The sequence below is a fragment of the Budorcas taxicolor genome, chromosome 5, assembly GCF_023091745.1.
Source record: "Budorcas taxicolor isolate Tak-1 chromosome 5, Takin1.1, whole genome shotgun sequence".
NCBI lineage: Eukaryota > Metazoa > Chordata > Mammalia > Artiodactyla > Bovidae > Budorcas > Budorcas taxicolor.
Genome location: NC_068914.1, coordinates 35,278,874 through 35,291,280, shown reverse-complemented (window position 1 = coordinate 35,291,280; position 12,407 = coordinate 35,278,874). Strand labels below are relative to the sequence as shown.

The 12,407-nt window shown below is 37.8% G+C and overlaps 1 protein-coding gene across 1 annotated transcript in view; it reads left to right on the top strand.

Annotated features, from left to right (window-relative positions):
- Positions 1 to 12,407, top strand: part of RYR2 (ryanodine receptor 2) — a 582,989-nt gene that overhangs the window by 207,635 nt on the left and 362,947 nt on the right. Inside the window, exon 17 of the mRNA XM_052640524.1 lies at positions 1,624 to 1,719. Within this exon, the coding sequence (XP_052496484.1) occupies positions 1,624 to 1,719 (96 nt within the window). The remainder of the gene's footprint in view (positions 1 to 1,623; positions 1,720 to 12,407) is intronic.

Below are 12,407 nucleotides of genomic sequence, written 5' to 3'. Positions count from 1 at the left end.
TATCTCTCACTTTTGACCTCTAGAAAATTGTTAATATCTTTACTTTTTAACAGCCTGAGACAGAATTAAAGGAGGGGTTAAATATTAAGCAAATGACACTTTATAAAGATTCAAACTCTTCACCATATACTTTCTGTCAGTTGCTATTGTTCTTGGTCAGGAAAAGATATTCTTACAGGTTAAAAGTGGAAGTCCCACTGAGCATGTCAGACTCCTTTACCACACCTCATCCTCAACACTCTTGTCCCTGGCACTTATCATTTTATGTGTGTGTGTGTGTGTGTGTACCTGGTTACTGGCTCTTATTGGTTCCAGAGCTGGAGGAAAGCCTAAGTAATTGAATGCATTACCTTGTAATATTTGTACAAATGTTATGTGGGCTCCATTCACGAAAGAGCTTTTCTTATGTAGTTGAACAAACCTAAGCCTTCTTGTCTTTTGTGTCATTATTGCTTTTCTTCCTCTCAGTCTAGGTAACAGCTTTTGGGAGGAAGAAAGAGGAAATATGAAGGAAGTGTTTTAGTTTCATTGAGCCCTGTTGCTCTTAACAAGGAGATGAACAGGTGGCATTCTCAAACTTCAGTTCTTTAAACTACCTCCTGGCACTACCAGATTTTAAAATTGTGATTTTTTTTTCTTAAAGGAACATATTTTTCACATTAAATATATTATATAAAAATGTCATTTGCCATTTTAAAGCAGTTATACAGTTTCTGAACAATCTTATGGGCATCAGAGTAGAATTTACATAAAATATTTACCATATTTGCTTTGAAATAACTGAATGATTTAGAAACATGAGTTTTAAATTGAGTTTATCAATTAGGTTGAAAGATATCATAAAGGTAACATAGGAATTTCAGATAAAATGGGTTCTTTGGTTCAAGAGGTGTTGAAAACACTACTAGGTTAAAAAAAAAAAAGGTTGAAATAGGTAACTTTACTGCAGAGATTAATTTCTAGAGTCTTTCATATGCATTGTGAATCTCTAAATGGAAAGAAGAGATGCTGGGGCGGCGGGAAAGGTTTTCAGACTCATTAGCCATCTGCCCTCACACCCTGTTTTTTCCTATAACAATTTGATGAGACATCTTTGTATGTTTGTTACACTTACCTGTTGTATCTCCTAGTATCTTGTGCTACATTTTCAGAAAAAACTGATGTTCTCTTAATGTCTTCATTATACAGGTGAGAAAATTGAACTCTAGGGAAATTAAATAATTTAGTCTCACAGCTAATTAAAAGCAATAAGTATTAGAACCCAAGTGAGGAAAATTCATGGGGTCGGACACGACTGAGCAACTGAACTGAACTGAACTGAGGAAAATCCCAGGACACTAGCTTTTCCATTTCCCTTCATTATTACTTGAAATATGAAATGTTACTTTCTCAAAAATGTATTTCTCCTAATAAGCAGTGTTTTTACAGTCCCCATTAATAAATATCAGTTCAATTTTATGTGTATATGTATATATATGTGTGTGTGTGTGTGTATTTGTATGTGTTTTTGGTATAAAATTAATGTATTGTGTTTTTGATCCAATATTTTGTGCCTACTATGGGCTTACTTTTGTTTCAAATTAGAAAATCACATAACTGTAAAATCTGCTTTTTCTTTTGCAGCGGCATTAATTAGAGGAAATCGTAAAAACTGTGCTCAATTCTCTGGCTCGCTTGACTGGTTAATCAGCCGACTGGAAAGACTGGAAGCTTCTTCTGGTATGTCTTCCAGTATCTCCTTTTTATGGTATAATATTCCTTTGTTTCTATTTTATGTCCTTTAAGACATAAAAACAGATTCAGTGCAATTTAAACATTTTCCTGTTACTAGGTTAAAATTTTTACTGATGGCCAAAATCATTGGTATTTTCATTAATTATTTCTGAAAAGCAATGTAAGAGTATCTTCTTCATTTACATTTATAAAACAATGAAGTTCAGAAAGCCACTGAAGTGCCAGAATCCCCATTATTTTTCAAATCAATTCTTCCTAATGTACTAATACATTGGTGGTTGAGTCATTAAGTGGTGTCCGACTCTTGTGACCCCATGGACTCTAGCCTGCCAGGCTCCTCTGTCCATGGAATTCTCCAGGCAAGAATATTGGAGTGGGTTCCCATTTCCTTTTCCAACGTAGCACCTTACAATACTCTACAGATAAAAAGATTTGTTTGGGTGGAGTGTTTTTGTTTTTTAGTTTAAGTGAATTTAATTTGAAAAAATACATTGGTTTGGAATTCTCATTTTTAATTTTTCTTTAAATAATTATGTGGACAGATTTGGGGGGAAATGGTTTTCCAAATCATATAGGAAAATAGTTTATTTTTTAATTTTTTAAATAATAGTATTTTTATTCAGAGTCAAATCATAAGATGTGATTATTGTTACTAAGTTGGAAGATACAAAAGCATAGAAATGTTGTTTCAAAGGTTAATCATGTTCCCATCAACCAGATATATTTACTGTTAGCATTTTAACCTGTGCTATTCCAAGTCTTCATTCCCTTTACTTTTTATTGAAATATTATATTTCTATAGAAAAGTTTGTAAGTATAAGTATACAGATCAGTTCATTTTCACATATAGGATGTATTTGTGTAACAACCTGTTACCAAACAGAATATTATCACCTATCAGAAACATACCCTGGAGCCTTCTTCCACTCATCCACTCCTCTGCTCCAGCACCTAAGTATTACCGTCATAGATTTATTCTGCCAATTTTTGAATGCTATGTAACTGAAATCATGCAGAGTGAATTTTTGTGTGTCTTGTTTCTTTCATTCAGTGTATTTGTGAGATTCAGTCACAGTAATTTATTTGAAAGGGATTTAGTAAATACAAATAAAAGTCTGCATCATTGTAAAATAGTTAAAGACCATAAAATCAAATATGTCTGTGTCTAACAAGAATGCTACTTTTGTATTAATGTTGTGGAGATGTACCCATGCATTCTGTGGCACAGCAGTTTGCCTCAAGGACATCCCAAGCTGGGTCTGTTGCTCCTACATCAGTTCACAGAGTATTCCCTTAGTTGCTCTTCTCTAGTACTAATGCCTATTTCTGTTACTTATTTTTCCTCTCCATTGCCTATACTAGTGGTGAACTCCTTCAAGTCAGGGGCTCAGTTTTATTCATCTTTGTGTTCTTTGCATCCACCATACTGTCTGGCACCTAGTAGGCACTTTATAGCATTTGTTGAAAGAGTGATGAATGTTTAAATTCACTTAAGAAAATACTTGTCAATACAGAAATAATTGCATGACTGTGCATGATAGAGACCCATTCAGGGAGATGTTTGTTGGAATTGAATGACTATAGAGAGAGAAGTGCAGATGGTTGTGATCAAAGCAGTTTGGTTTTAAGTCAGAGAACAGAATTTCAGAGTTTAAGATTGAATAACTTAGAAATCTAATGTAAGAGAAATTTGAGTAACACTTGAGTTCTAAGGCATTGGTGGATCATTGGGTGACGAAAATAAAAAAGCAGATTGTTGAGAGTAAAAAAAAAGGTGTAATAATTATGAGACAAAGATTTTCAGGGTACCGCAGTGTGAGTGAGATGACTGTGAATCAATATAGAATATATTCATTATGGAAAAACTGAATAGATACTATGAGGAAGTGATCAGATGGTAGTAAGATGATGGCAGGGATTGCAAAAATGGATAAATTCTTGATTCAAAGCATCTAGAGTTGTTGGCAAGTTCCAGTGTATACAAAAAAGAGTATGCTGGTCTCTTTCACTGGCCCAGGGAGTATCTAGAAAGAGAAAGGAACAGAGCAACCTTCAGGATGAAGTATGGGTTCTATACGTTGCTTCACTTTTTAAAATATGCACAGCAAAAAGGGAAAAAAAAAAAAAAAACTCAAAGGGAAAGAGCAGAAAGAGAAGGAAAAAACAGAGCAGAGCATCCTTTGACCTTGTTAACAAACAAAGCTTGGGTCCACTTGTCCTCCCACAGTAAAGCCAGTCTACTGGGTTGTGTTGAAGGAAAGTGCAGCATTTATTGCAGGATGCCAGGCTGGTGGAATGGGCAGCTCACACTCCAAAGCATGAGTGTGATGGCTTTCAGGGAAGCCATCAAAAAAAGTGAGGGTCGGAGCTGCAGGGTGCATGATCAGCTCATGCACAGCTGTCAGATTGGTTGGCATCAAGGGGAAGTTTCCAGCATCATCAACCTTCTAGTTTCAAACAGTGTAGAGTCTGTGTGCTTGTGGTCTGCAGTTTCCATCTGCTTGGTGTCTGCTTCCTGTACAAACAACTTAAGAATGCGTGTCAGGTCTTTATCTATATCTTCTGGGACCTGGGAGTTTGGTGAGTCAGCCATGTGAAGGGTTTGTAGTCTAAAGTGTTATCAGTTTCCCAATTCAGTGCTATTCTTTTTTTTATTTTTACATCTTCACATTTCAGAATCATTAACTCTTTTATTAATGTTATTTTTTACTATGATAAAAGTCACATAATAGACAGTTTTAACCATATTTTACTGTACAATTCAGTGGCATTAAGTTCATACAAATGGTGAAACTGTCACCATTATTCATCTCCCAAATTTTTCACCTTCCTAAGCTGAAATTCTGCCCCATTAAACACTTAGCTCCCCATCTCCCCTCTCCACCCCACCCCTGGCCTCTGGCTCCTGACATTTGCCAGTGTGCTTTTATGAATTTGACTCTTGCTGGTGAATCTGTTACTGCAAAGCAGAAGTAGAGACACAGATGTAGAGAACAAATGTATGGACACCGAGCAGCTGTGCGGGGGATGGATTGGAGATTGGGATTGACCTGTGTACACTACTATGTATGAAGTGGATGGCTGGTGAGGGTCTGCTGAATAGCAGAGGTGGAAAAAATACAGTCTCTTTTTAGGACATATATTAAGTTAACCTTAACAATGCATTCAAGTATACATTAGTTACAGACAAATACTACGTGATTCCTAATCATTAACTCTTTTAAGACTTAATGGATGCCTGAGAGACTAAAGCAAAGGCCTTTTTACTTCAGAGAACAGTGACACCGAGGCTGGTATATGGTTTCAAGCTCAGCCACACAGAGTCCACTGTTTAGTATCCAATTCAGTCAGTTAAAGGCACAGATCTATTGGCTGCACATCCCTACCTGATATGATCATTTCCCAATCCAGCTGCTAGTAGCAGATATTTCTTTTTCAAATAGAAGCCTTGTGCTCAGAGAAGGCAGATTGAAAGTCAGGAGTAGGAAGGGTCCTTAGAGAATGCTTCCCCTCACATTCTCACTTTGGAGGAAGAAAATTGAGGCACAAAACCTTGAAATGACTGCTTTGAAATGCTAGAATTAACTTTTATAGCCAAGATGAAAACCAGCTCCCTCATATCAGGCTTGAAATATTAATATGTTCACTATGCCTGATAGCCTCCTATTTTTTAAGTATTTAAAATATTTTTCACAAAACAGGTTTCTCTACTGTAGAGAGTACAGTACAAGTTTCAGTGAACTCTTTTTTCCCCCTCGGAGGACATACAATGTTACTCAGTTTTTAAAATAGACAGTGACAATAAAGCTCTGTATATATATGTGTGCACTCACACAGAAATAATATAAATATATTTCAGTCATGCTGTATTGTTTACTGAGTGCTTCCACAAGCATCAAATTTTCTTTCTATCTGGGATTGCTGAACACACATGCCCTGCTGCTTGTCAGTCTCCCAGCTGTGTTAGTAGCTTCTGTATCAGAGTATGAGCAGCAGAGCAGAGCTGGGGGTCTGACAGCTCTCAGTTGCCTTCAGAAAAGGGCAGTGGACAAAACTCAAAATAAACTTGTGTGCAATTAAGTAGAAAGCTGTGAAGTCTTGAGAAGAGTGAGCCAAGAGGATGTGTTAATGCAAAAAGCTTACCTTAGTTTAGGTTCCACCAGAAGTAGACCTTGAGACAAGGATCGAAAGGCAAGTTTATTTATGATTTAAGTGGATGTGAGACAGGTAGAGAGGGTATGTTGATAAAGCAAGTTACACCCATGGGTACTTGAAGGTTTTAGTATTCTGGTGTGAGGAGGAATTCTGCAAACACCTGCATTAGCATTATCCCACTCGAGAGGCAATGGAGTTGGAGTATTTGTAACCAGTCTGTCTTCTGTAGTTGAGTGGTGCTATCTCCTGAGGACGTTAGCTGTAGGGCTCCTCTAGCTGCTGCTGGAGTCAGAGCAAATCTTAAAACAAAGAAATGCAGACTCTGGCAGCTGGAAGTCGGGCAGCGCTCACCAAATGGAGAAGATAAGAGTCTGACCAGGGCAGCATCCACTACCCAAGCAACTGCTATTTCATTGTATAATAGAAATAGGCAGCTTTCTTCTTTTTTTCTAATGTTCTGCATTATCTAAAGTTGACCAATATCACCACTGCATAAAGCCTTATTAGACTGTCTAATCAGTTTATAAGAATATCCACTATGAATTTTTTTGGTGGGGTGTGGGGGAATAAATTAGACAATGTCACAAACTTCATGTGTGATTCTGTGCCTGGGCCAAATTTAATTGAAAAGACAAAAGATTTGTATAAAAAATACTGTTGATTGAGTGGATGTAATCTACTCAGGCTGGGTGTTCCTTTAGCCTTTAGAATTTTTTTCAGTCCTTAAGATACTTTTTCAGAAGGTGGTTAAGAACAATCAGCTGGTCAGGAGGCTGACTATTTTTTTCTTATTTTTTATATAGTCTCTTCCCCCAGATAGTTTTGCAGGGATCAAAGTAGGCTTCCTCTGGATTCCTGATAATTCGTCCTATACTTAGCAAGTGCCATGAATGGTGTTGCTTCTGAGTTTAAGCAGAATAAGGGGCTGAGAGTGGTCCTGAATTTCCAGAGTTTTGCACTAACATACAGTGTGGTTTTTGTTACCTGGAAACAGGACAATTTAAAGCGTCCAAAGATGTCACAGCTATTTCTTACAGAGCATAAATCAGTCATTTTTCAAAGGAAAAGCTTTGTAGCTACTGGAATAATTTGTCACAGAAGATTGTGTTTAGGAAACTCCTCCCCCTTAATATCTACTTAGGTATAATCAGTTGACTTAGAAAGAATATGGGCTCACAGGATATTGTATGAGATCCAGTATTAGGGACATAGATATAGCTAACCTTCTAAAGTGATACTAGCAATCCAAGCAGCACCAGTGATACCAGAGAAAGAGACCATCTTCTAGGAGATAGCCATAGAAAAGATGTCTTTAGCTCTTGATTGAAAGCTTTTGATTTTGCAGAAAGTCACCTGTGTTAAACCCAGGAGATCATGTACCTGAACCGTATAAGAAACACTGAATCAGAATCACGGTGATATTGGAGACCTTTTAAAGAAAATCTTCTATGATAGTTATTGGGATCAATACATGTTTGACTCTGAAACACCACACGTTAATCATCTATTTGCATCCAGAGATTTCACCTAGAGCACATTACAGTGATTGATGTTTTTAATAATGATCTTGGGTCATCAAGATATGTAAATGATGTTTAGTGCTGATGGGTCACTAAATATAGGGGAACAGAAACTATGTTTTTCAAAGACAGTCACTGTAAATGTTTGAAATCATGCTTTAGAAGTTAAAGATTACTAATTTGATAGTTAGCTAAGACTTTTGTCAAAAATTAGTATTTTTGAATGACACTTAAATAGTCAGTATACAGCCTACAGTATGTAGTAAAGCATTAAGTTGTAACTGGAAAGGAAAAAGAGGGAAGAGAATGGGGAGTCTGGATTTGGAGGGCTTCCTGTATTTTGAATGTGGTAAATGAAAAAAGAATTCTCCCAATGTCAAGTCCAAATGAACAAGAACATTCTTTTCTGAATGCAAACATGATTCAAGTTGCTGGGTTATCCACAATCTTTATCCTATTTCAGAATGCCTTTCTACAAGCCCGTGTATGGGATTGACGGCAAACTACTTTTCTAGAAAATAGTTCTTGAAACATAAATCTTCAACTGTCTCATATTTGAGAAAAATTACCACTTTGCCACATAGAATTTATTTTATAATCATTTTTCATACTTAACTGTTTAACTGCATAACTTATTTCTAACAATAGGCATTAAAGTGTGAAGGAAAACTGAAAGTGACTAGGCTGAGAGCATGCCTGGCTTTTAAAAAAAAATTATTTATTTAATTGGGGTTTAATTAATTTACAATATTATAGTGGTTTTTGCCATACATTGACATGAGTCAGCCATGGGTGTACATGTGTCCCCATCCTGAACCCCTTTCCCACCTCCCTCCTCATCCCATCCCTCAGGGTTGTCCCAGTGCACAGTGTTTGAGTGCCCTGTTTCATGCATCGATCTTGGACTGGTCATCGATTTCACATATGGTAATATACATGTTTCAATGCTGTTTTCTCAAATCATCCTACTCTTGCCTTCTCTCACAGAGTCTAAAAGTCTGTTCTTTATATCTGTGTCTCTTTTGCTGCCTCACATATAGGGTCATTGTTATCATCTTTCTAAATTCCATATATATGCATTAATATACTGTATTGGTGTTTTTCTTTCTGACTTACTTCACTCTGTATAATAGGCTCCAGTTTCATCCACCTCATTACAACTGATTCAAATGCATTCTTTCTAATAGCTGAGTAATAGTCCGTTCTGTATGTGTACCACAGCTTTCTTATCCATTTGTCTGCCAATGGACATCTGCTGTTACTGTTGCTAAATCACTTTAGTGGTGTTCAACTCTGTGCAACCCCATAGACGGCAGCCCACCAGGCTCCACCGTCGCTGGGATTCTCCAGGCAAGAACATTGGAGTGGGTTGCCATTTCCTCCTTCTCCAATGCATGAAAGTGAAAAGGGAAAGTGAAGTTGCTCAGTCGTGTCCGACTCTTAGCGACCCCATGGACTGCAGCCTACCAGGTTCCTCCATCCATGGGATTTTCCAAGCAAGAGTACTGGAGTGGGTTGCTATTGCCTTCTCCGAATGGACATCTAGGTCACTTCCATGTCCTAGCTATTGTAAACAGTGCTGTGATGAACATTGAGGTACACGTGTCTCTTTCAATTCTGGTTTCCTCAGTGTGTATGCCCAGCAGTGGGATTGTTGGGTCATCATTGGAAGGATTGATGCTGAAGCTGAAACTCTTCTGGCCACCTCATGCAAAGAGTTGACTCATTGGAAAAGACCCTGATGCTAGGAGGGATTGGGGGCAGGAGGAGAAGGGGACGACAGAGGATGAGATGGCTGGATGGCATCACTGACTCGATGGACGTGAGTTTGAGTGAACTCTGGGTGTTGGTGATGGACAGGGAGGCCTAGTGTGCTGCGATTCATAAGGTCGCAAAGAGTCGGATACGACTTACAAACTGAACTGAACTGAACTGAAGGTAGTTTTATTTCCAGTTTTTTAAGGAATCTCCACACTCTACTCCATAGTGGCTGTACTAGTTTGCATTCCCACCAACAGTGCTAGAGGGTTCCCATTTCTCCACACCCTCTCCAGCATTTTTTGTTTGTTGACTTTTAGATAGCAGCCATTCTGACTGGTATGAGATAGTACCTCATTGTGGTTTTGATTTGCATTTCTCTGACAATGAGTGATGTTGAGCATCTTTTCATGTGTTTATTAGCCATCTGTATGTCTTCTTTGGAGAAATGTCTGTTTAGTTCTTTGGCCCATTTTTTATTGGGTTGCTTATTTTTCTGGAATTGAGCTGCAGGAGTTGCTTGTATATTTTTGAGATTAATTCTTTGTCAGTTGCTTCATTTGCTATTATTTTCTCCCATTCTGAAGGCTGTCCTTTCACCTTGCTTATAGTTTCCTTCATTGTGCAAAAGCTTTTATGTTTAATTAGGTCCCATTTGTTTATTTTTGCTTTTATTTCCATTACTCTGGGAGGTGGGTCATAGTGGATCCTGCTGTGATTTATGTCAGAGAGTGTTTTGCCTATGCTTTCATCTAGGAGTTTTACAGTTTCTGGTCTTACATTTAGATCTTTAATCCATTTTGAGTTTATTTTTGTGTAAGATGTTAGAAAGTGTTCTATTTTCACTCTTTTACAGATCACTCTTTGACCAGTTTTTCCAGCACCACTTTTTAAAGAGATTGTCTTTTCTCCATTGTATATTCTTGCCTCCTGTGTCAAAGATAAGGTGTCCATAGGTGTGTAGATTTATCTCTGGGCTTTCTATTTTGTTCCATTGAGCTATATTTCTATCTTTGTGCCAATATCATACTGTCTTGATGACTGTAGCTTTGTAGTATATTCTGAAGTCAGGCAGGTCAATTCCTCCAGTTCCATTCTTCTTTATCAGGATTGCTTCCACTATTCGAGGCTTTTTGTATTTCCATACAGATTGTGGAATTATTTGTTCTAATTCTGTGAAAAATACCATTGGTGGATTGATAGGGATTGCATTGAATCTATGGATTGTTTTGGGTACTTTACTCATTTTTACTATATTGATTCGAAAGAATCAATCCATGGACATGGTATATTTCGATCCATGGACATGGTATATTTCTCCATCTATTTGTGTCATCTTTGATTTCTTTCATCAGTGTGTTATAGTTTTCTATATATAGGTCTTTTGTTTCTTTAGGTAGATTTATTCCTAATTATTTTATTCTTTTTGTTGCAGTGGTGAATGGAATTGTTTCCTTAATTTCTCTTTCTGTTTTCTCATTGTTAGTTTATAGGAATGCAAGGGATTTCTGTGTGTTAATTTTATATCCTGCAACTTTACTATATTCATTGATTAGCTCTAGTAATTTTCTGGTGGAGTCTTTAGGGTTTTCTATGTAGAGGATCATGTGAGATCCTCTATGTGAGGAATCTATGTGAGGATCATCTATGTGAGATCTATGTGAGGAACAGTGAGAGTTTTACTTCTTTTTCAATCTGGATTCCTTTTAGTTATTTTTCTTCTCTGATTGCTGTGGCGGCTAAAACTTCCAAAACTATATTGAATAGTATTGTTGAGAATGGGCACCCTTGTCTTGTTCCTGACTTTAGGAGCTTTTATAGAAAGATGGCTTTTGTATGCCAGGTCTTTACAGCTCAGAAAGGAGCATATGTACAGAAGTGGTCTCCCTAGCCTCTAACTAACCAGTCACCTAAAAATTTAGATGAGGAGCATGTGAAAGGGCAAATTCCCAAGAGCGGGTGGTCAGTTGGCACCTGTTATGGTCACTTCCCTGTCCTTGGAGGATTCTAGTACTCTCCTAAAATTATACTGGCTCCAGCCACCTGGGCTGCTGCTACCCATTTTTCAGCAAAGGGCAAGCAGTTGTCTTACAGCAGCCTTATATTAATACTTGTCCCACCTGTCCTGGGTGGCTGGTCTCCATCCAGGCTGCAGCCGCTATCTCCACCAAATCAAGAGAGCCTTTGTCTCCCAGGAGTTTTTTGGGAAGTTCCTAGAATTCAGGTTTCCATCCTGCCTCCTTAGAGTCTCCATAGTTGGTATGACGATGGGAGTGTTCACTCCTTTTGCTGTTTTTGTTTCTCCCTGCATGTAGTCTTCTAGGGTGGCTTCCACAGAATCCAGGCTTCCCAGGTGACACAGTGGTAGAAGAATCTGCCTGCCAATGCAGGAGACATAGGAGACATGGGTTCAGTCCCTGGATCTGGAAGTCCCCTTGGAGGAGGAAATGGCAGTATTCTTGCCTGGAGAATCCCATGGATGGAGGAGCCTGGTGGGCTACAGTCCATGGGACCACAAAGAGCTGGACCCAGCTGAACGACTGAGCACTAGTCTACTCTACAGAATCCTGGTTAACTAGAGAAATAAAAGAGGAAATCTTTTCCTGGAATAGCTGGATAATCCAGGAAGGACTTACTTAATAAAAATTGCTTATTAAAAACAAAATCACAGTGATCTCTACATTTTACAGGATTGGTTTCTAGTTCTCTTGGATACTGAACTTCTGTCCCATTGCCATGGACAAAAATGAAGTTTCACCTTTTATTTTTAATTTTATTGAAGTATAGTTGATTTATACGTGAGCTTTTCTGTGTTGCTGCTGATCAATGGGTTTTTATTTTTTCCTGAAATTTTCTTCTAATTAGAGTTGTACATTCAGCATTTCTCTACCTTTTCCTATTTTTTAATTTTTATCCTCTATTTAAAGTGAAACATAGTTTATAATGTTTCCTTACTGGTCCTTTTTATTTCACTTTATTTGTCTTTTATGTTATTTTGTTACAACCATAAAATATAACAATACTTGGATCCAAGCCCTGTTCTAAAAACTTTGCATGTATTATTTCTCACAACTGACCCCAAGGGCCTTCTGTGTTGATGTGGCTACCAGTCTGATTCTTTTCACTCCTCTCTGAAATAGACTGGTGAAAGTTCACCAGGGGCCTTGTGCCTACTTGGCACAAGGTAAAATCTCCTGATTAGATTCCTCCTGGTAGGTAAAGTTAGACCAAATACCAGAC